The sequence below is a fragment of the Bufo gargarizans genome, chromosome 3, assembly GCF_014858855.1.
Source record: "Bufo gargarizans isolate SCDJY-AF-19 chromosome 3, ASM1485885v1, whole genome shotgun sequence".
NCBI lineage: Eukaryota > Metazoa > Chordata > Amphibia > Anura > Bufonidae > Bufo > Bufo gargarizans.
The window spans coordinates 195,510,765-195,536,170 of NC_058082.1; the positions used below are offsets into that span (position 1 = coordinate 195,510,765).

General features: G+C 47.4%; 1 protein-coding gene across 1 annotated transcript in view; it reads left to right on the forward strand.

Moving 5' to 3' along the window:
• The first annotated feature begins 447 nt into the window (after window positions 1–447).
• TFDP1 (transcription factor Dp-1) overlaps window positions 448–25,406 on the forward strand; it is a 70,701-nt gene continuing 45,742 nt past the window's right edge. Inside the window, exons 1-3 of the mRNA XM_044285204.1 lie at window positions 448–980; window positions 7,585–7,647; window positions 17,782–17,848. Coding sequence (XP_044141139.1) covers window positions 7,636–7,647; window positions 17,782–17,848 — 79 coding nt within the window. The 5' untranslated portion in view covers window positions 448–980; window positions 7,585–7,635. The remainder of the gene's footprint in view (window positions 981–7,584; window positions 7,648–17,781; window positions 17,849–25,406) is intronic.

Genomic DNA, 25,406 nt, shown 5'->3' on the forward strand with positions numbered 1-25,406 from the left:
GGTATCCGGGCAGATTTCTGACACAGTTCTGTAGCTTTTACAAACATGCATGTGTTTCCTGCCAAAACAACGTATCCAGCTGCAGAAGTCTGTACACGAATCTTGCAGTGTGTGAACACAACTTTAAACTTGGTGAGTGAAGAGCAGAGGGTACCGCTCCCAGGTAGCCGCAGTGAGCAGCCCTCACTGTATTTCCAGCCACTCAGGAGCAGCTGGACCTGAGCCAGGTAAATATTTCAGGCAGTTGATGACGTCACGTCCCCGTGCACGAGTTCCCATAAACACACCTCTTCCCCCTCGTTTGACGCTCAGGATAGCCAATCAGCGCTCAAGCAGTCGGAACTTGCCGTGACGTCACTCCCAGCCAGGATTCTACCCAAACAGAATGGAGAATGGCACACCGGAGCCGGCGCGGGGCGGAGTTACGTTGCCTGACGTAAAACCCCTTGCAGCCAATCACCGTGCAGGTCGGCCAGACGCCGCCAAGCTCGGTTTTTTGTTTGAGGTGACGGGAAGGGAGAATACAGCGAGAGCAGGAAGAGGAGACGGGTCTGGGACGGAGGCGGCGGTGCGCGGGCATACGAGGAGCTAACCACCGGGTCCGAGCAGCTGACAGCCGGGGCAGTGAGGGAGAGCGGCAGGGCGCGCAGATACCGCGTGCGGCTGCAGTGTGGACGGGGCCCGCGCCGGGCTGTTGTGAGAAGTAGGGCCAACCTCCTGCCGCTGAGGATGCTGCCTCCCCGCGCACTGGTCCTGCCCGCTCCCGCACCTCTCTTCCCGTGACTGCCTGCACTCCCGCAGGGCACAGGCCTAGGCCTCGTAGTCACGTTTGCGTGCTCGGCAGCTGCTGGCCCTTCTCCGCCTCCCCCACTCCCATGAACCGGGCTGCACCCCCTGCTGTATCAGAGCCCCTGTGGTGACGGAACTGGAGCGCTGCCGAGAGGTTGGTCTCCTGCATGAGGCCCTGAGCTCGGCACACGGTGAGCGGCGCTGGATGGACGCTAGTCCTGGCCCTGTCCCCTGGCGGGGCCCTTTGTTGACACGGGCCTGCACCCTGACATGTCGTGGCGCTGTGTGTGCAGGCAGAGGCCTACGCCGTGCCACCTCCGGGGGCTGTTCTGGAGCTTAGATAAAATGGCTGCCCGGGTCGTGTGGGTTCATGATGAGCAGCGGGCCTGGCTGCTGCGTGTACAGGGGTGAGGCCTGGGCCCCTACACTGCAGGGCCTGGGTGCACACCATGGCTCAGTTTCCTGTTGGCTTCACTACTTTGCCCTCCTCTTCCTCCTGTTTACTTTGAAGAGGAAGGTGTCCCTTGCTCCAGGAAAGTAAGGGTTATTTGAAGGGGGGTTGCAGAGTGCACCCCCATCCTTCTCCTCTGGGGTCCTTGGCTTACTGCAACACATGACTTTCCATTAGACCCCCAATCTCCCCGCTGGATTAGGATCCTTCTTTGAAAGAGCTTATTTTGGGGGGGACTGGAGCCGATGCAGGGTCCCTCGACCTGGAGTCACCTCAGCGCTTCGTAAATTATTATCTGTGCCCAGGCATGAGCGGTTTAATGTTGCCAGGGTGCCAGCTGGGCAATGAGAAGGAAGCTTTGCACATATTGTTTCCTATGTGGTCGGCAAGTGATCGGAAGGCCTCCCGTGCTCCCTCAGCGGGTGGCCAGCCCTGTCTTTATGGTGGTTCTGGCGCTGCGCTTACGTCATTTTGGATTGGATCTTGCATGTCTATTATATATGTGTGTAGTTCACTCCCTATATAGCGCTTCCTGTAGTCTGTGCATTGCTTTTTTTACTTTAGGCCTAACCGGAGACTCCTCCAGAAGAGTGACCTCACTGTAAACTGTTCCTGGGTCCATGTCCCTCATCGGTACAGAACTGGATGAGGTTCTGTAGACCAGGGATGGACAACCTGCAGCCAAAGATGCCATTCTGTGAGGCCCCCGCAGAAGAGAATGTTGGGACCCTCGTATATCAGGAGAATGGGGGTCTGACCCCCTGTTGGCCACTCTAGAAAGGGTTCTATGAGTTAGAGGTGGGCATCTATGCTTGTGGCTCTCTCCATTGTAGTTGTGAAATGCTCAGCAGCTACCACTACATCTATAACCAATGATTGAGAGAGGCACATGCATGCCTGGTCCTCTACTCTCTGAAGGGCTCATTGGTGGAGAAGAGGACCCCCATCGTCCCAAAAGTTGGGTGTCCTAGAAGTGCAGCCTGCACTTATCAGACATTTGACATCTTTTTGATATGCCTTAAATGTCTCATATGATAGCCCTATAAGTTTTAGGCAGTGTGCCACATAGTAGGATTGTGAAGTTGCTTTGCTTGGAGTCACAATGGGACCTATTGTAACACAATGGTAAAAAAAAAAAAATCTGATTTTTTTTTTTGTTGCAAGCAACGTTGGCATCGGACCAATACAGATCCCAGTGCAAGTAGTTGCATGATGGCAAGTTGTGTTGGCGATTTTGCTGAGATTTGCGGCCCACAATATATGTTGCTGTATAGTCCCAGCCATGTTGTGGCCCTACAGTGTAGTTAAGTATGCCAGTGTGGCCCTTGGGCTAGAAAAGGTTGTGCATCCCTGCCTTAGGGCTCGTGCACCCGGCCGTTGCCCGGCTGTATTGCATCCCGCATTGCAGGTGTAATCTGGGAGATGCGAATCGGAAGCACTACGGAGTGAATGGGTTCGCGATCCGCAGGCGGCAGCTGTGCCTGGCCAGCGCACGGTCGTGTGCATGAGCCCTTAGACCAGGTCAGGGGGTTCCTGTACGCATTCTCAGTACTAAGGGGCATAAACCCTGAAGCAGCAGTTTACAGTTTGCAGAACCTCTGGTCTGACCTGAGCATTGCCTGAAAATAAGTCTCCATACACCCGGATTCTCTTCAGTGAGAAATGGTAATAAGTGAATCCATTTGTACAGATCATCCTCCTTGTGGCCAGCCCCTCGCTGATCAAAAGACTCCTCCGTCCCTCTTGATTGACAGGACCAGACATCCCACTGGGCCCTGTCAGTCCTGCTCAGGCATCATTGCTCTACTTAGCAGCACATTCGCAGGGGCTGCTGCCTGAGCAGTACAGATGTCTACTGTGCATGTGCTGCTGCACTTCTGGGTTTACCCAGAGGTGAGGGGCGCATGCACAGTTTGCATCAGCGTTCCACAGGTAGCAGCAGCTGAGCCTCTGCTTTTGCGTGCAGATGTCTGATCCTGTCAAGGAGGTTTATTTTTTTTATTTTTTTTTTAGAAAATTTAACTCACACCAGATTCTACACAAACTTGCTCATCTCAAGAAATAATACCAACCCTTCCCCAAACTTATATGTGGCATAGTTTACATTAAAATGTCTGGGGTGTGTATGTGGTCAGGCAGTGTGTTGCTCGCCTTTGCACTTTTTTCATCTTTGTCTTAACGTGTACTTCAAGTAATCTAAAGGGCTCCTTAGTCTCTCTTCCTTCCCCATTTGGTATTGCAGCACGGTGACCTTCCTGCCACTACTTGAATGTCTCCTTCCATCCCCGGGGCCTATGAGCCTAAGAATTCTTGCAGCCAGTTTATTTTTTTCTCTCTCCGTAGATTTCTTGCATTATTAGCTGCCTGGCTCCCCGAATCTTAGACTTTCTTGCTGTACAGAGACTTCTGCACACACTGTAGGAGCCTGTTTTTTTTTTTTACTTGTGACACACAGCTTGGACTCGGCACCAGAGTCCTGTACCACCTAAATGTTACAGCTCCCGTCACTTTGGTGTCATGGGTTCTTTGTATTTATAATGGGCATTTGTACGTCTTGTGCCTCTCAAGAATCCCTTAGGGCTCCTGCATACGACCATATCGTTTTGCGGTCTGTCATTACTTTTTATTTTCTGAATCTTACAAATGAGCAGGTCCTTGTGGCAGTAGCGCCAGCACCGTGGCCTTCTCGCTGTTTACCGCAGGCCCAGTGATCGCACGACTAATAACACTTGCCTGGGCGGGGCTAAGCTCCATTCAAGTGAACAGAGTTTAGCCCCGCCCAGGATAGTGATACTAGTCGTGAAGTCACTGGGCCTGAGGGAAACTGAGAGAAGGCCGAGGCGCTGCTGTGTAATCATACAGCTGATTGGCAGGGGTCCCAGGTGTCGGACCCCCTCTGATCAGATGCTGATCTATTCAGACAGTATCCGTATTCTGTAGATCCACAATTTGCAGTCCACTAAATACATAGGCCTATGTGCATAAGTCAATTGTGGCTGGAGCTTTCTACAGTAGATTTGCCTTGAGATGTTAGATGAGGATTTTTATACAGGTTCTGCTGCAATCCTTTCACATGGCATCTAAGAAATGCCAGGCTTTGGTGTGTTGGAGAAAGCCCACATAAACATAGGGCGAACGGACAGCATGCTAGCTAAGGTCTCATGCACATGATCATATTCTTTTGACCGCATTTCATCTGTGTTTTCTTGCAGATCAGAACAGAGCCATTAGTAGTATTGTATATTACTAGCTGCAGTTGGTTTTGCCACAATTTATGCCAACTGAATGCATTTTAAGACTGATCAGGATCCTGATCCATCCTACAAATGCATTGCAAGAACGGATCAGTCTGTCTGTTTGTAATATGGGCAAACGGATCAGTTTCAATTTTTTTTTCCCACATTTTTACCGGTCTGCGCATGCGCAGCAGACCGAAAGGACGGATCCGGTATTTTGAATGCCGGATCCGGCACTAATACATTCCTATGGGGAAAAATGCTGGATCTGGCATTCAGGCAAGTGTTCAGTTTTTTTGGCCAGAGATAAAACCGCAGCATGCTACGGTTTTATCTCCTTCCTGAAAAGTCAAAAAGAATGAACTGAAGGCATCCTGATGCATCCTGAACGGATTGCTCTCCATTCAGAATGCATGGGGATAAAACTGATCAGTTCTTTTCCGGTATAGAACCCTAGGACGGAACTCTGCCGGAAAAGAAAAACGCTACTAGTGTTAAAGTACCCTTAAGTCTGTCAGAGGAAGCGATCGGCTGCATAACTGGAGGTACCAGTAACAGAAGTTTTTATTTTATGGCCAGAAGTACAAAAAATAGGTGTTTGCGCTATGCCAGGATTTAGCTGAGCGGAGGGGGCTCCTGCTTCACTGAAAGCTCTCCTGTAGCAACATGCTGCTCTTCAGAGCTTTCAAGTGAGCGGAGCAGGCTCGGAAAGGGGCCCAATCCGCTCGGCTAACTGTTCCTGACGTTTGTTTTAGTGACTACATGCCTTTCCCATGTAATAATTTTGAGACCTCTTTTGATATAACTCAGTTGTCATTCCTCTATTATTCATACCAAAGTTTGACTGAATTGCTGGAAGTCTGCAGTAAAAGTCCAGCTGAGTGCTACTAGTTGAGTTTGTCTATGCCCAGTCTGACGCTGGCAGTGCTATGCAGGGACACGCTCTCAACTGGTACAGTAATACCCAGCTGGACCATTAACCGCTTAGTGACCAGCCTGATTTGGGCATTACTGACAGTGTTTCTCCCCCACCCCCATCATCACGTTCCAAAAGCTATAACTTTTAGCTTTTTCCGTCTATAAAGCTTTGAGGGCTTGTTTTTTTGTGGGACAAGTTGTAGGTTTTATGTTCTAAATTTCACGTTCATTTTTCCGGTATAAGGCCTCTTTCACACTTGCGTTGTCCGGATCCGGAAAAACGCAAGTGTACTGAAGGCATTTGAAGACGGATCCGTCTTCAAAATGCTTTCAGTGTTACGATGGCACCCAGGACGCTATCAAAGTCCTGGTTGCCATAGTAGGAGCGGTATACTTACCATCCGTGCGGCTCCCGGGGCGCTCCAGAATGACGTCAGAGCGCCCCATGCGCATGGATGACGTGCCATGCGATCACGTCATCCATGCGCCTGGGGCGCCCTGTCGTCACTCTGGAGCGCCCCGGGAGCCGCACGGATGGTAAGTATGCTGCTCCCCCGCTCCCCGCTACACTTTACCATGGCTGCTGGGACTTTAGCGTCCCGGCAGCCATGGTAACAACTCTAAAAAAGCTAAACGTTGTATCCGGCAATGCGCCGAAACGACGTTTAGCTTAAGGCCGTATCCGGATCAATGCCTTTCAATGGGCATTCATTCCGGATCCGGCCTTGCGGCAAGTCTTCAGTTTTTTTGGCCGGAGCAAAAAGCGCAGCATGCTGCGCTATTTTCTCCGGCCAAAAAACGTTCCGTTCCGGAACTAAAGACATCCTGATGCATCCTGAACGGATTTCGCTCCATTCAGAATGCATTAGGATAATCCTGATCAGGATTCTTCCGGCATAGAGCCCCGACGACGGAACTCTATGCCGGAAGACTATAACGCAGGTGTGAAAGAGCCCTAAATGACACATCTTTATTCTCTGGATCAGTACAGTTACAGCGATGCCAAATGCCTATATATTATTATTTTTATTTTTTTTCTGTTTTACTACTGTTCAATAAAACCCACTTTTCCTTTTTGTTAAAAGAAAAGAAAAAAGTTTTCATTGCCACATCCTAAGACCCATAACTTTATTTTTCTTTCTATGGAGTTGTGTGAGGGCTTGATTTTTGTGGGCCGACTTGTAGTTTTCATTGGTATCATTTTGGAGTAAATGATGATTTTTGATCGCTTTTTTTATTTATTTATTTATTTATTTTTTCTCTTCCAGTGGCAACTAGAACAAGTATAAATGAGCAATTGTAATTTTTTTTTTTTTTTCTGCGTTGACTGAAAGGGATAATGTACATGATATTTATGTAGTGTGTGTCGTAATGGACGCAGAAATGCCAAACATATGGGTGAGATTTTTATTTTATTTTTTCCATATTTTTTTTTTTTCTTTAACCACTTAATAGACCCACAAGGACTAAAACAGTAAACTTTCTGATTGATTTTAAAATGCAATGCACTATCCCTATAGAGTTCTTTACTCTGGCACAGCCTGCTGGAAACTACACAAGGCTGGTTTGGGGCCTACATCAGACCCCAGCTAGTCTTCACACACGTCGGCACTCCGCGATTGCATTTGTGGGGTGCAGATGTGAGACAGAGGTCAGCACTGTACATGCGGCAGGCATCATTGCCTGTGGCATGTAAAGTGTTAAACAGCCCGGACCCCTGCCGGACCAGGCTGTTAGAGCAGGAGCGCAGCTCTCATGTGAGAGTCGGGCCCCCACTCCCAGCTGCACAGGGGACCTGTGCAGCGCTTAGACTGGGCTGCCATAAAAAGTTACCACGCTCCATAACGCAATTCTATGACTAAATACCTTTAGAGGCATTCCGTTATTCAGTGCGTCATGATAGAAGTCTATGGCCTGCATAAGGGATCTGTCCTGTTTTCGAGTCCTCTCCTGCATAACGGAAACGGGGAGGATTCGTTTTGCAGCCCATAGACTTCTATTATGACGGAATGCCTCTAAAGGCATTCCGTTATGCATTTCATCATAGAATTGTGTTATGGTCCGTGGTAACGGAATCCAAAACGCAATTCAGTTTATACCAGTAAATGAAGCGTAAACTAATTTCATAAGCGGAAATTCACTCATCTCTACTATTTCTGTTCATTCCATTTCTTTTTCTCTTGTTTGCAGAAGATTCATCTGGGTGGCAGTCCTGCTCTCAATTCTTGCATATTTGGTATCATGGCAAAAGATGTAAGTATCATAACATTATTAGCATGTCAGAAATTCTTAAAAATGTGGAACAAATAAAGTGTTATTGGATGAATAAGAATCACTTCAAAAGGAGTGCAACCCAGTTTAGCGCTGGGCAATATGGCTTTAAAATTTAAAATCTGTTATTTTTCCCCCAAACTTAAAGGGAACCTGACATCGGGATTTTGTGTATAGAGCTGAGGACATGGGTTGCTAGATGGCCGCTAGCACATCCGCAATACCCAGTCCCCCTAGCTCTGTGTGCTATTATTGTGTTAAAACAAAGATTTGATACATATTATTTATTATTAAAGCGCCATGAGAGGTGGATTAGTTGGGCAGCAGAGTGGAGGATAGATTGGAGGGGTGCGAGAGAGCGCTAGATGGAAGGCCACAGAGTAGAGTGTTGCAGTAGTCTAGGTGGGAGATGATGAGGGCATGTACAAGCATTTTCGCTGATTCAAAGTTAAGGAAAGCGCAGGTGCGGGAGATGTTTTTGAGTTGAGGTGGCAGGTGGTGGAAAGGGCTTGGATGTGTGGTCGGAAGGAGAGGGTGGAATCCAAGGTCACTCCAAGGCAGCGGACTTGGTTGACCGGGGAGAGTGTGCAGCCATTGATCGTGATAGATAGGTCTGTTGAGGGGGTTGAGCAAGATGGGGGAAAGATGATGAATTCTGTTTTATCCATGTCGAGTTTTAGAAAGTGAGAGGAGAAGGATGATATAGCAGATAGACATTGTGGGATTCTGGATAGTAAGGTGGTGATGTCTGGACCAGAGAGGTAGATTTGTGTGTCGTCAGCATAAGAGTAATACTGAAAGCCATGGAACTCTGAGATGTCCCAGGCCAAAAATGTAGATGGAGAAGAGCAGGGGTCCTAGGACAGAGCCTTGCGTTACACAAACAGAGAGGGAATGAGACGAGGAGGTGGTGGGAGACGCTAAACATCTGGTCTGTGAGGTATGATGTGATGCCAATAGATGAGTTTACAACAGAAGGGAGTGGTCAACAGTGTCAAAGGCAGAGGACAGGTCAAGGAGAAGCAGGACAGAGTAATGTTTTCTGGTTTTGGCTGTTAGTAGGTCATTGGTGACATTGGTAAGGGGAGTCTCAGTGGTGGGGTCGGAAGCCATATTGTAGCTAGTCAAAGAGGGAGGAGAGGTGAGAGGACAGTTCGGAATGGACATGTTGTTCAAGTAGCTTTGAGGCATACGGAAGAATCAATATGGGGCGACAACTGGACAAAGCAGATGGGTCAAGTGAAAGCTTTTTGATGCAAATTAACCTGAGAGGAGTCCTGTCCCTGACTCGTCTCAGGGACAGGACTCCTCTCAGGTTAATTTGCATATGTATCAAATAGTTTTTTTACAAAATAAAAGCACACAGATCTATGGGGACTGGGTATTGCGGATGTGCTAGCAGCCATCTAGCAACCCATGTCCTCAGCTCTATACACAAAATCCCGGTGACAGGTTCAGTTTAATGACTTTTCTCAAATGTAATGTATTTTTTTATGCTAGACGAGCAGTAATAGAATTGTTGGGTTCCTGAGTAAAATTTTTAAAGCATGTTTTATTCCTGCTAGAAGTTATGAATGAATTGCCATGGGTCTGAAATAAAGTTACATCTGTTACCAGTAGATGAGAGAAATTTGCAGATTTGAGGACCCTTTTTTTTTATTTTATTTTTTTTCCCTGCTTTCCATGGATCTACCCCATCGTATGCATGGGGTGAATCTGAAGTAAAGCTGCATGTAACCTGTGTATTTTGCCATCTTTAGGTAGTGGAGAATATCTGCAGCATGTGCCCATCTGTATTGTAGAGATGTTGCAGATTTCACTTGTTAATGAAAACCTCCACTGTATAGGTTAAATTTAGGGCTTGAAAGCACCAACATGTCCTGAAATCTACACAGCCGTGACTGGCTGAATGAGGTGCCTTAAGCCTCATGCACACAAATGTATTTTCTTTCCGTGTCCGTTCTTTTTTATTTTTATTTATTTGCCGACCGTATGCAGAGCCATTCATTTCAATGTGTCGTTCCCCCACCCCAAAAAAAACACAAAAAAACTAAAGTTACTCCGTATGCATTCCGTTTCCATAAGTCCGTATTTCTGTTCCGCCCAAAAAAACACGTCCTATTATTGTCAATTATGGACAAGGATAGGACTGTTATATTAGTGGCCAGCTGTTCCGTTCCGCATAATACGAAATGCACACGGACGTCATCCGTATTTTTTGCTGACTGCAAAATTCATACGGTTGTGTGCATGAGACCTTAGATAGAGCTGTCCAGTATTCTGCTGCGTACTGACGAGGGGCAGAACCCTGAAACTGAAGTCTACAGATGGGCTCTGGCTTGGCCAACATGAGCTAATAAGAACCAGTGCCCTGTGGAGTTTACTAATTGTGCGAATGTCTCTTCACGTGCTTTGTAGTATCTTTGAAATTGAGTGAAGCCCTTAAGGACCAAGCAAAAGTTCTATTTTTCCCTTCTTGCTAGAGTTGAGGGAAGCGAGCTTTGGATGCTTAATCTGAAATCGATTCATTCAAAACTTTGGAATAATACTGTACGGAGATCTGTCTCCGTACAGAATTAGAATGTATGGGCTCCGATGAGCTGAAGTGAGTTATTCACGAAGTCGCGGGTGACTTTGTTGAATAACTTCGGTAGTTGATTTTTAAAGTGGGAAAATTGCGCAATTACACATCTGGGCATTCAGTTTACAGTGTTCACAGTGCTGTGTATGGTTATGATAGTAAATTTATGTTATTTTAAAAATGAAGGCAATACTTTGTGGCGCCAAAGTCTGTCTCCGATAAGTTTAATTTTTCTGCCAGCAGAGCTGTCGAAAGGCTTGTTTTTTGTGGGACAAGTTGTACTTTTCAGTGGAATTAATGGTTTATATATTTACTTGAAACTTGTGGGGGTAGGAATGAGAAAAGAAATGCTATTCCGCCTGTTTGCTTGGGTTTCATTTTTAAGCATTCACGGTGCAATAAAAACAACCATGGCGATACCAAATTATTATTATTATTTTAACCCCGTACATTTACAGGGGAATGAGGGGTTTTAACTATAAGGAGACTAAGGGCTAATAACGGGGGCCATCAGTGACACAAATTGCAGGCATTTAACCCTATAGATGCCAGGGTCAAATGTGACCAACATCTAAATGCAGAAAAAAAACTGAAGTGCGTGGTTCCGCATCAGGAACGGTTCCCCCATGTGGCAATCTGAGGAGCCGTTCCTTCGCCCTGAAGAGACCCGTGTATCAGTGCTTTAGTTCCTATGGAGGCCTACATAGTTCATAAGCAGAAATTCGCTCATCTCTAGTTTTCATGTTTAACATTGTTCTAAAAAGTGTTCAGCTGATTGTCTGCTCACTTGTACTATTCACAGCAATACTTCTGAAACTGCAGTAGACAATACTTCTGTATTCCCGTGAATTTAAATTTTGGCAGGAGCTGTAACAGGGGAGGCCTTCAGAAGGTGCCATACCTACCTGTCAGTACTGTGCAATTGGGTCACGAGGTTGTCAATAGAGGGAGCGTATTTCTGTCCCCCCTAACTGCTCAGATACCGTGGCCACTATCGACTGAAGCATCTGATTGGTTAAACGGCCTGGATCTGAGTTATGTCTGATCCCAGCTGCTGTGTGACTAGGTGTTAACTGCGTAAGGCCCCTTTCACACGAGCGAGTTTTCCGCGCAGGTGTGATGAGTGGCATGAACGCATAGCACCCGCACTGAATCCTGACCCAATTATTTCAATGGGTCTGTGTACATGAGTGTTTTTTGCACACAGCAGTTCTGCGTTGCGTGAAAAATGCAGCATGTTCTATATTCTGTGTTTTTCACGCAGCGCTGGCCCCATAAATGTGAATGAGGCTTCAGTGAAAAACGCATTGCATCCGGAAACAAGTGTGGAAAATGCATCAAAACGCATTGCACCCACGTGGAAAAAACTGAAAGCAATTGCAGACCAAACTGACGGAACTTGCTTGCAAAATGGCGTGAGTTTCAGGACCTAATCCATCACGCTTGTGTGAAAGGGGCCTAACAGCCGGCACCCACCATGCATAGAGCAGGCTCGCTTGTGAACCCACTCTGTTCATTCCTTAGCAACAAGTGATGAACATGTATGGTCCCTAAAAGGTTAACTTAGCCTAATTTAGTTGTACGCAGTTCATATATGCAATTTTATCTTCAGGTATTTTGCTGTTTTCTTCTATATTGTTTAGAATTTGGTTATAGATTAGGATTTCTTCCAGGGATAGTTTAATTGAAGAGGAAGCTGCTCTAGCGGTCAGCTGTTATAGCCGCACTGGTCTGGTGAATAGGCAACTATGACAGTCATCACTGGCAGACTTGACTATTTCCAGCAGCTCCCTGCGCAGGCGTCCGTGTGCCACCCCTAAACCTAAAAATAAATGACAAATTAAATAAACTTTGCCACATGATTTTCTGTATGTCCCTAAAACAGTCTGAGTATGTGCATGGCGGATTTTTGAAAATCCACCTATAAGGGTACTTTCACACTTGCGGCAGAGTATCTGGTAGGCAGTTCTGTCGCCGGGACTGCCTGCCGGATCCGGCAATCCGGACGCAAACTAATGCATTGAAATACCAGATCAGTCTCTCCAGTGTCATCCAGAAAAAAAACTGATCCGGTATTAATTTTTTTTGCATTATTAAAGGTCTGCGCAGACCGCAAACCTGGATCCATTCTGCCGGAGGAGCTGGGGGCCGGCAATAGAGGCAGGGCGGTGCAGTCACTGTACTATAGCCCCGGTATACTAATATAATATGTCTTATTCAATTAATAGTTATTAAATATGCCCCTTTATTCCTAATAGTACCTTAAATCCTAAGCGCTTCAGTACATTGCCGGGCGGCAGCGTAACTCCCTGATGTCACGTGCCTGCGCCACCTACTTTATGAATGAAGCAGGCAAGTGAGTGACGCGCCGGCCTGCCTGCCGGCATTGTACTGAAGCGGTTAGGATTTAAGGTACTATTCGGAATAAAGGGGCATATTTAATAACTATTAATTGAATAAGACATATTATATTAGTATACTGGAGCGGCGGGGGATCTGTGGATGGCACAGTTATGGGCTTGGAGGGTCTGTGGATGACACATGTATAATAGTGCCATCCACAGATCCCCCCCCCCCCCCCCCCATAACAGTGTCCGTCATCCACAGATCCCCCCCCCCCCCATAACAGTGTCCGTCATCCACAGATCCCCCCCCCCCCCCATAACAGTGTCCGTCATCCACAGATCCCCCCCCCATAACAGTGTCCGTCATCCACAGATCCCCCCCCCATAACAGTGTCCGTCATCCACAGATCCCCCCCCCCCATAACAGTGTCCGTCATCCACAGATCCCCCCCCCCATAACAGTGTCCGTCATCCACAGATCCCCCCCCCCATAACAGTGTCCGTCATCCACAGATCCCCCCCCCATAACAGTGTCCGTCATCCACAGATCCCCCCCCCCCCTATAACAGTGTCCGTCATCCACAGATCCCCCCCCCCCATAACAGTGTCCGTCATCCACAGATCCCCCCCCCCCATAACAGTGTCCGTCATCCACAGATCCCCCCCCCCATAACAGTGTCCGTCATCCACAGATCCCCCCCCCATAACAGTGTCCGTCATCCACAGATCCCCCCCCCCATAACAGTGTCCGTCATCCACAGATCCCCCCCCCATAACAGTGTCCGTCATCCACAGATCCCCCCCCCCATAACAGTGTCCGTCATCCACAGATCCCCCCCCCATAACAGTGTCCGTCATCCACAGATCCCCCCCCCCATAACAGTGTCCGTCATCCACAGATCCCCCCCCCCATAACAGTGTCCGTCATCCACAGATCCCCCCCCATAACAGTGTCCGTCATCCACAGATCCCCCCCCCATAACAGTGTCCGTCATCCACAGATCCCCCCCCCCCATAACAGTGTCCGTCATCCACAGATCCCCCCCCCCCATAACAGTGTCCGTCATCCACAGATCCCCCCCCCATAACAGTGTCCGTCATCCACAGATCCCCCCCCCATAACAGTGTCCGTCATCCACAGATCCCCCCCATAACAGTGTCCGTCATCCACAGATCCCCCCCATAACAGTGTCCGTCATCCACAGATCCCCCCCATAACAGTGTCCGTCATCCACAGATCCCCCCCATAACAGTGTCCGTCATCCACAGATCCCCCCATAACAGTGTCCGTCATCCACAGATCCCCCCCCATAACAGTGTCCGTCATCCACAGATCCCCCCCCCATAACAGTGTCCGTCATCCACAGATCCCCCCCCATAACAGTGTCCGTCATCCACAGATCCCCCCCCCCATAACAGTGTCCGTCATCCACAGATCCCCCCCCCCATAACAGTGTCCGTCATCCACAGATCCCCCCCATAACAGTGTCCGTCATCCACAGATCCCCCCCCCATAACAGTGTCCGTCATCCACAGATCCCCCCCCCATAACAGTGTCCGTCATCCACAGATCCCCCCCCCATAACAGTGTCCGTCATCCACAGATCCCCCCCCCCCATAACAGTGTCCGTCATCCACAGATCCCCCCCCCCATAACAGTGTCCGTCATCCACAGATCCCCCCCCCCCCCCATAACAGTGTCCGTCATCCACAGATCCCCCCCCCCCCCATAACAGTGTCCGTCATCCACAGATCCCCCCCCCCCCCCATAACAGTGTCCGTCATCCACAGATCCCCCCCCCCCCATAACAGTGTCCGTCATCCACAGATCCCCCCCCCCCATAACAGTGTCCGTCATCCACAGATCCCCCCCCCATAACAGTGTCCGTCATCCACAGATCCCCCCCCCCATAACAGTGTCCGTCATCCACAGATCCCCCCCCCATAACAGTGTCCGTCATCCACAGATCCCCCCCCCCCCCATAACAGTGTCCGTCATCCACAGATCCCCCCCCCCATAACAGTGTCCGTCATCCACAGATCCCCCCCCCATAACAGTGTCCGTCATCCACAGATCCCCCCCCCCATAACAGTGTCTGTCATCCACAGATCCCCCCCATAACACTGCCCTATAGAAATGCCTATTCTTGTCCGCAGCTGTGGACAAGAATAGGACATGTTCTATCTTTTGCGTAGCTGCGGACCGCATAGTGTGCTCTCCACTTCACATCCGGGCCCATAGAGAATGAATGGGTCTGCACCCGTTCCTAAAAATTGCGGAGCGGTTGCGGACATGTGAATAGGGCCTTAGAATGTATTGGCTCCGATGAGCCCAAGTTATTGCTTTGTGAAGTCTTGCGAGACTTCGCATAATAACGTCATACATTTTTACTGTAAAAAGAACATTTCCCGAACTCGGGTTTGGTTCCAAATGGTACCTTGGGTTTGGTTCCAAATGATAACCAGTCAGAGCCCTGCGATTTCACTGTGGGGGCTCAGATTGGAAGGCAGAGGGAGCCGCATCCCTCTGCCTTGCCTCACAGGTGCTGCAATCCGTGTGGATCGCTGCATCTGACGGGTTAAATGATGGGATTGCTGTTCCCCCTTCACTGGTGCCTGCTGTATGGTACAGCTGGCACCTGCCGCATATGGAGCAGGTTTACTGCAGCAGCCTGCTCCATACATTCCATTACATCACGTGGTTGAAGGGGTTAAATAAAAAAGTAACAGACCAGCTCTTAATCTCTGAGGTAATCTGAGTCTCGGATGCCACTCACTATTCTGTCTTTGTCTCCAAATCCACATGTTGCAGCCAGTCTCCTGAGTTCTGTCTACATTCTCCCCAACCTCCTGATTCTTCTGAGAAGGACCTCTCTCCACAGGCTCATTCTTGTTGAGGTCACAATGCTTATCAAATGGCTGCAATATGTCTGCCAGTTAAAGTTATTTCACTGCCTTTTCCCCCAATTAACTAATAAAAGAGCTTCTCATCGCTGTCGACCACTGTGAGATCCCCACAGGGTAAACTCTTCCTTCCTTTTTACTGTAACCAAACCAGCTGCCACCTGTTCAACCAACCTACAAGTCTCAGAACAGGTAGAATGCATCTGCAAGTAGAGAGACCCCCTAGGGGCCACCCACAGCGTATGACACTGCTACATGCACTGCCAAATGCAAGGTAGACATCAGGTAGTTGAAGAAGCGGTGCAGCCACCCCTTGGATGGCGCAATCGGAGCCTGGGAACCTGGTGGATCCAAGGATAAAAAAAAAATGAGCAGCGCTCCTTGTACAGTATGTGTTCTGTTTGTTCCCCAGCCAATGTGAATATTTTTTAAATCTGAGGGTCACACACAAAGTCCCTTTTACATGGGCCGATGAACAGGAAGGTGAGAATTAACCCTTAATTCCTGATTGCCTTGATTGCTTGCTGAGCTTACATAAGGCTGTTGCCCCCCCCCCCCCCCCCCCCCTCTGTATTGGGACGAACAGTTGTTACTGCAGTTTTGTCCCCATAAAGATTCATTGTTGCAGTTAATTCATTTACACAGGGTGACACGCTGCCTGCAAACAGTGATTGTGTGCTGAAAAATGTAATCGTCCATCGAATAGGCATTTGCCCCTTTGTCGGATGATTGGCTGCATAAGTTTGCTTGTTGCCAGTAATTGCCCCAGTCCTCGGCTCATGAGCCTTTAATGCTTTTTGCAATTTATATACAGCTTGGTTTTGGATGCTATGAGTGATTCTGCTGTTTACATTGTCTGCCAAATGTGACCAGTTTGGTGGAACTTGCCAGTTGCCAACCATTGGGCTCCTTTTTTTGTTGGGAGAGAAGCCACCACCAGAGGTGTGATGAAATGTCCTGCTGCCCTCTCCCCATTTAAAACACATGCAAGCATGCATGTATATGAGAGGCCTAAGAGATGGCTGATTGCTATCTACAATGTATGGCTAGATTTAGAAATGTCATTAAAGGGGTTAGCTGATTAGCCGACCCCCTTTTCATAGGCTATTTTAGGGCCCAAGTTCCCTTTACATGGGACAACAGAGCAGCAGATTGTCGGGAAGGAAGCTGCACACTGGTGGAGACATTTGGATGCAGCGATCTCCTCCAGAGTGAGGTGGTGATCGCTCACGCTCATACTGAATCATTGTCAGCAGCAGATCGTGTTTACACAGTTTGATCTGCTGCTGGCAATTTTTTTTTATTTTGTGTGTGTGTGCACAAGTGACCAGATTACCCGACGAACGAGCGAAATGCTCATTCATTGGGGATAATATGGTCATTTGTGCAAACACAGAAATTGCCATTTGCCGGCAGCAGAGCGTGCTGTGTAAACATGCGGTACATTTATACTGCCAGACAATCACTAATGAGTGTTCATAGGATTATCAGCCCGTATAAAGGGCCCTTAAGGCTACAGCGACATGTGCTGTGCGACACATAGGGTACAACTACACTTGCACAAAAGTTGCACAACAATTTTTATATTTAGTCTATGGCAGTGATGGCTAACCTTGCCACTCCAGCTGTGTTAAAACTACAACTCCCAAGATGCCCCGCTTGCTTGGCTGCTCTCAGAACTCTATAGAAATAAATGGAGCATGCTGGGAGTCGTAGTTTCACCACAGCTGGAGTGCCAAGGTTAGCCATCACTGGTCTATGGTGTCGCACTGCAACATGCTGTGACAGTCGCAGAAAAATTCATCTTGAATTGATTTTTTGTGAATGTTGTATTGCAGCATGTCGCTGTGTAACACCATAGACCAGGGATGGGCAAACTGCGGCTCTCCAGCTGTTGTAAAACTCCAAATCCCATCAGGTCCTGCTGTGGGCATACTGGGAGTTGTAGTTTTACAACAGCTGGAGAGCCCCAGTTTGCCCATCCCTGCCTTAGACTATCATTATAAAATTTCTCCCAACACACGTCTTTGTGTAGCCCTAGCCTAACGGCTAGCTAGAAGAGCTCCAGTCATTATATAGGTGGCCCATTGATTGTAGTGATTGAGTATTATGAAGCATATTTGACTATTCTGAGCAGCATGAAGACTGTGGTGCTGGTGGAAGCCTATTAGTCAGCTTCAGACTTTGTAAACAAGATGCTTCATAAATGTTTGTGAGAGGAAAATGCCTTGTATTTATCCCGTGTGGCAGATTTATCATCTCATATTAATGTTTTTTTATTTTTAGGCTGGATTAATTGAAGCAAATGGAGAACTGAAAGTTTTTGTAGATCAAAATCTTAGTCCAGGAAAAGGTAAGATAGTAAAGGTTTTGGGAGCATTTCTCATCAGAACTTGTTCTTTTTATTTTGGAAACCTACCTGTTTATAAGGGGGAAAAAGGTTTCAAGTGAATTGTGAAATTTCCTTGTGAAAGTGGCTCCATTGTGATGTTCACAGTTGACTTGTGCCCTATGGCTGTTAGGTAGTCAGTAAGAGGACCTGTCGCTGCTCCTGACATGTATAGCTTCATGCATTCCTCAAGTAATAATAATTCTGGAGCATCTATTCTTATGTCTCTATGTTGTGCCATTCCTTTATTATTTGCTCTAGAAGTTATGACTGCATTGCTAGCAGTCTGCAGTAAGGGTACAGAGGGGGCACAGACTCGCTCTATCCAATCAGTGCTGCCATTTATAGATAGAACCGAAAAAAAGAGGAAAAAAGGCCTCCCTATAATACCGTAAATGAGGGCAAACAGAGAACCAATCGTATAAACCTAAAAATGTTGCTAGAAAAACAACCATAGAATGCCCAATAAAAATATAAATAATAATAATTTATATTTCTATTGGGCATTCTATGGTTGTTGTTCTGCCATTTATAGAGCATGCAGGTACCCCCCCCCCCCCCCCCCACTGGTTACCTCCCATCTGTACCCTTACTGAAGGCTAATAGCAATTAATTTATAACTTCTAGTGCAAATAATAGAGGAACGGTACAACATAGAAATAGATGTTCCAGAATTATTGCATGGGGGAATACATGTAGCTACTAAAACAGGCATGTAAGGAGAGGTGACGGGTCCTCTTTAAGGGGTTGTCTCACTTCAGCAAGTGACATTTGTAATGTAAAGAAAGTGAATACAAGTTATGACCACCCTTTAATCCATCAGTGTTGGTCTTGCTTGCACACTTTAGGAAAAAATGCTGCCCTCTGGTGACCTGTACTATGACAGCACACATAGGCTGGTGCGTTTTTTTTATTTTTTATAATGTGCAAGCATAGTCACCGCTGATGGATTACAGGGTGGTTGTAACCATGGAGTCGAGCAGTGTATAATGTGATGGAAAACTGAATCCAGGAGGCAATATGGGTAACGACTAGGGATGTCCCGATACAATTTTTTAACACCAAATACAAGTACCGATACTTTTATTTATGTACTCGCCAATACCAATTATGGTGTGGTAATGTTTTTACAGCAAAATTTAATTTTGTTATAGGGGTATAGAATACAAGTACTCTTGCAAATGTCCGGTATCTGTCCCAACATCGATACTGGTATCGGGACATCCCTAGTAATGACAATACATTAGTAAGTGGCTTGTATTTATTACGTAAAGTTATTTGCTGAAGGGACACAACCCCTTTAATGACCTCCTCAGAGAACATGCAGATATGAAAATATATACATGGGACCTGATTTATCAAGCCTTCACACCAGAATTTTGGCTTCAAAGTCCCAAAAAAGGGCTTTTGCGACTTTTTGCACTTGCTCAAAACTTAGCATTTTTCCACCACTCACTGCAGTTATGAAAAGTGTGCGTTAGCGATGTTAATGGGCTTCACTCCAGATTTATCACTAGGGCTTTGTCACAAGTAGCTTTTCTAGACAGTTGTAAGGTTTAAACGGGTTTTCCACCATTTTAATAGTGATGGACCTAGCCTCTGGATAGGGGATAGTATCTGATCGATGGTGGTCTGACACTGGGGCCTCTGCCGATCAGCTGTTTGAGAAGGCAGTGGCGCTCACAGTAGTGTTGTGGACTTCTTGTAGCTTTCTCTAGGCCAGGGATAACGCGTTCATCGGTCACATGGCCTAGGAGCCAGAGGATAGATCATTGGTAAATGTTGGCGAACCCTTTTTAAGGATATCTTAATGTCTCATTTGATAAATGTGGCATAAAGTACACCAACACAGACTGAAGCAAAACTGACTTCAAATATTCTACTCTAGAGGTAGGTGAAGGGACGGATGGTGCTTCATTCCTGCAGTTGAGACCAAACCTTGAGTGGAGTCCGGCTGTGGTTATGGTTGGACGTTGGTAACGGACTCGACTCAAGTTTAGTAGTGCTAGTTTCTGATAGATATATAGATATATAAAATCACGTTTTGGTTTCTACACATGGTAAGGCAGCTGCCATTCTAACATGAAGTGAGCATCCTGTCACCTCCAGGTGGAGCTAATATTGGGCCACACAAACACTGCAGGATCCTGTCACGGACTGACAGCTACTGCTGTAGTGGTCAGAGAGCATGCTGATCTGAAACATTTAGCCCCTTAGATGCTGTGTATTCTGTGTACTGGAATCCGCTTCTAATGTTAATGGCCCCTTTCACACGGGCATTTTTGATGCACTCCCATTGACTATAATGGGCGTATTTGGAAGCAAATATGCACAAAACTAGGACATGCTGTGTACCTCAAGTTCTGGCAGAAATTATACGCCATGTTTAATAGCTCTATTATACGCCATGTTTAATAGCTCTATTCATTAACATCAGCAGCGGGTTCCAGTACACAGAATACTCGCTCACATATGGATCCAGTGAATAGGACTATTAACATGGGTTATAACTTCCATCAGTATTTAAATGGGCAGCATGTTTTTTTGTGTGCATATTTGCTTCCAAGACCAGATTGTAGTCTATGGGAGTGCATCAAAATGAAGGAAGGAATATGCACATAAATCCAGGTAAATTACTGACCCCATATTGATGTTAATGATATATATCGTACAGAATGAGCATTTTGGAGCTAGAATCCGGTCCGATTTCAACATGCTTGTGTACTGTCCCTTCTAGACAAGTGTTAGGTTTAAATTATTTTATTTTTTTGACATTTTAATACAGACTTATCCTGTGTATAGGTAATCATTATATGATCGGTAGGGGTCTGACACCCGTGCCTCCGCCAATCAGCTGTTCAAGAAGGCAGCGGTGCTTGCAGTAGAGCTTTGGCCTTCTCATAGCTTTCCCTAGGCCAGTGATGACAGTCATCATACTAATACTGTGTTGAACCCCCTTTTGCCTTCAGAACTGCCTTAATTCTATGTGGAATTGATTCAACAAGGTGCTGATAGCATTCTTTAGAAATGTTTGCCCATATTGATAGGATAGCATCTTGCAGTTGGAGATTTGAGGGATGCACATCCAGGGCACAAAGCTCCCGTTCCACCACATCCCAAAGATGCTCTATTGGGTTGAGATCTGGTGACTGTGGGGGCTATTTTAGTACAGTGAACTCATTGTCATGTTCAAGAAACCATTTTTCCCATATCATCACCATGACGGCCACAAGGAGATTGACCCATGACCTCTGTGGGGGCAGGAAACAGAGAAGAGGTTAAATTGCCCCCTCCCACCACCGCGCCACAGTGTTCCTGTCCCCACTGTGGCCAGGGTCAGAGAAGAGTCTCCCTGCTGCGGCAGGGAGATGAAGATAGGATTTTGTTTTATTATTTTTTCTTTGTCTCCAGGGGCCTCCTGGGTTACCTGAGGCTCGTCGGAGCTCCCCCAGTCCGCCGGCGGCCGCGTGCTCATGCTGGGCTGGGGGGTATCGGGAGGACTCGCTCCGGCTGGTCTGGAGCCTGCTCCCGGGCCGCAATCTTCCTCCTCCCCTGTGGGTCGGGCTGGTAGCGGCCGGCGTGTGCGCACGCCGACGTCGGTGACGTCACTTCTGGGTTCGGCCGCAACCCGGAAGTAAAGCGCAGGAGCAGAGCAGTTTGAATAAAAGGCGGGAGCTGCCATAGGACGCTGATCTGAGGTCTGAGTACTGCAGCTGCATTTTACTTTACAGAAATGTCAGGTCCTGAGGTACAAACTGTTATGGAGCTGGATGCTCCCCCTCTGCCTCCTGTAAGTATCCCTCTGGGGGTCCACTTGTCTTATGGCACGATATTCTTTTTTTTGCTAAAGCCTTATTTCTGATACCGCTATTTCCATATCTGTTTCAGGCTAAAGAGGCGCAAAAAAAGTTTAAAAAACCTCCTCGCTGCATCTCTTGTGCAAGGAAACTGCCTGACGAATATGGAAAGAAGCTTTGTAAAGCATGTATTTCTGATGTAATCCAGCAGGAACAATCGTCCCTTATGGAAAATATCAGATCGGTGGTTCAGGAAGAAATTCGGGCCGCTAGAGTTGCTCCGTCTGATCCCCAGGACGAGCCTTCTCGCAAGCGTCCGCGTTCCAGGATTATTTCCTCCGGATCAGAGGATGCAGGCGATAAAGCTTCTACTTCCACGAAGTGGGAGGATGATCCATCTCTCTCTGAGGGGGAAATATACGAAAATAATAGGAAGTTTTATTTTTCCTCGGAGGAGATGAATGACTTGCTAAAGGCAGTCAGAGCGACAATGGGGATTGAAGAGACCCCTAGGTCAGTTTCCATTCAGGACGAAATGTTTGGGGGACTCAAGGTGAAAAAATCCAGGGTCTTCCCCATAAACGAACACATTAGACAAATGATTCTGGAGGAATGGTCAGAACCAGAAAAACGATTGGGGATTTCCAAAGAGTTTAAAAATCGATTATTATTCGACCCCTCTCAGTCTAAGCTGTTTGACGGGACCCCTAAAGTTGACGTGCAGGTGGCAAAGGTTAACAAAAAAACTGCCCTGCCGTTTGAGGATGCTGCCCAATTGAAGGACGCCATGGAGCGGAAGGCAGATGCCCTTTTAAGGAAAGCTTGGGAGGCCTCCATGTTTAACATCAAGACCAACATTGCGGCAACGTCGGTAGCCAGGTCTATGTACCTATGGTTAGGGGAACTTGAGAACCACCTAAGCAGGAAGACCTCCAGGGAAGAAATCCTGCAGTCCATACCGCTACTTAAATCAGCTACAGGGTTCCTGGCAGATGTATCTGCTGAATCTATCAGATTCTGTGCTAGGGAGGCAGGGCTTTCCAATGCGGCTCGTCGGACTTTGTGGATGAAGTCCTGGTCGGGCGATAGAATCTCTAAACTAAAGTTGATATCTATCCCCTTTTCAGGAGAATATGTATTCGGGCCGGTCCTAGACGAGATACTTGAGAAGGCGGCCGACAAGAAAAAGGGATTCCCAGAGGAAAGGTCCTTTAGGAAAAACCAGTCCTTTCGGTCCTACGGCGGACAGAACAAGTCTGTTAGAGGGAAAGGCAAGTCAGGCCGCTGGTCTTATCCCAAAGGGGGTAGAGGAAAGGGCTTCCTTCTCAAGCCCCAATCCAAATCCGAGGACAAACAATGACGCCGTTGTAGGGGGGAGACTGAAGGATTTCCTGGGTCCATGGTCATTAACATCAAGAAATCCCTGGGCCCTGGACATCATTCAGCAAGGTTACAGGATCGAGTTCACCTCTCTCCCCCCTGCAAGATTCGTCATCACGAAGTTGCCTACCAGACTCTCCAACCTAAATATCTTTCAAGGAGTCCAGGACTTGGTGAAGAAGGGTGCTGTAATCCCGGTCCCCGCATCTCAGAGGGGTCAAGGGTACTATTCAACCCTATTCTTAGTAAGGAAAAAGGAAGGAGACTTCCGGACCATCATAAACTTAAAACGACTGAACAAGTTTATTCTTTACAGGAAGGTAAAGATGGAGTCTCTCAAATCCTTAGTACCGTTGATAAAGCTAGGGGCATTTATGTGCTTGATCGACCTGAAAGACGCCTATCTGCACGTCCCCATTCACCCAGATCACCAGAGGTTTCTAAGATTTGCTATCCTAGACCCTTCCAATCGGATTCGTCATTTCCAGTTTATAGCACTGCCCTTCGGGATTTCAGCCGCTCCAAGGCTCTTCACCAAACTTGTGGTAGAGATGATAGCCCCTCTCAGACAGGAGGGATTAAATATAGTGCCATATCTGGACGATTTCCTAGTCATAGCGGACTCAAAAGATCTCCTGCTGTCGGACCTGGAAGTATTTCTGTCCCGCCTATCTCAACTAGGTTGGATAGTGAACGAACCCAAGTCAATGTTGGTTCCATCCCAGAAGGTGAGATTTCTGGGAGTTACTCTAGACTCCGTAACTCAGTCAACCTTTCTTCCACAGAGCAAAATCCAGTCCCTGATAAACAAGGTGAGGCACTTCCATCGCGGGAAAAAATGCTCAGTGAGGGAAGCAATGAGCCTAATCGGCCTCCTAACCTCCTGTATACCCTCTGTCGAGTGGGCACAGGCTCACTGCCGTGTGATTCAGACCTGGCTATTGTCCCACTGGAACAAGAAGAAGGGTTCTCTGGACTCCAAGCTCCCAATCCCAGGATTAGTAAAGAGGTCCCTCTCATGGTGGACGAAGGAGAGGCATCTGTCCCAGGGAGTCCCATGGATCAGATCACCGTCAATTACCATCTTCACGGACGCCAGCCAATCCGGGTGGGGAGCAAAAATCGACAAAGCCTATTTCCAGGGAACGTGGAAGCGTCTGATATCTGCTCAGTCTTCAAATTTCAGGGAGCTGTATGCAGTAAGAGAAGCCCTTCTCGCCGCCAAGCAATTGATAAGAAATCAGCACGTGAAAGTCCTATTGGACAACGTGACTGTGGTCTCCTACCTAAAACACCAAGGGGGTACTCGATCAAGGAGACTCCAGAGTATCTCAGAGGAGATCTTCTTCTCCTTTGCAGAAAAGGAACTAAAGTCCATCTCAGCAATGCACCTGAAGGGATCCCTGAATCTAGAAGCGGACTTTTTGAGCAGACAGGTGGTAGATCATACAGAGTGGGCACTGAACCCAGAGGTCTTCAATATGCTAACCCAAAAATGGGGGCTTCCTACAATAGACCTGTTCGCATCAAGGAGAAATACGAAAGTGCAAACATTTTGCTCCCTAAATGCCGGGGACCATCCCTGGAGAGTAGACACCTTCTCCCTAAAATGGTGCTGGGATCTAGGGTACGCATTCCCTCCATTGCCGCTCATCCCGAGGGTCATTCAGAAGATTCAGGAGGGGAGAACCACGGTAATATTGATCGCTCCGTTCTGGCCCAAGAGAAGTTGGTTCGCCCCTCTATTAAAGCTAGCAATAGACGAACCAGTGAGACTCCCACTCAGGGGGGACATCCTATACCAGGGTCCTTTGCTACATCCTCATCCGGAGTTCCTGAAGCTCACGGCTTGGATCCTGAGGTCTCCCTCTTAAGGTCTCAGGGCCTGTCAGACCAGGTTATAGCCACCCTGAGATGTTCTAGGAAAAGTCACTTCCGCGATATACCTGAAGATCTGGAAGAGATTCTGCTCATGGTCGGGCGAGGAGAATCCAAATTCTGTGGGGCCCAGTATCCAGAAAATTCTGGAATTTCTACAAAGGGGCCTGGACATGGGCCTCTCTCCATCCACCTTAAAGGTTCAAATTTCGGCATTGAGCGCCTTCTTTGATTCCGACCTGGCAGACCATAGATGGATCAAACGATTCATTAGAGCTGCACGTAGACTGAGACCCACGCTTAGGTCCCGCAGCCCAACCTGGGACTTAAACTTAGTTCTCAACAATCTTATGTGTTCCCCATTTGAGCCATTGGAGGATTGTTCAATTAAGTTGCTTTCATTCAAAACTGCCTTTCTTATAGCAATTACCTCTGCCAAGAGACTGGGAGAGATTCAGGCTCTCTCC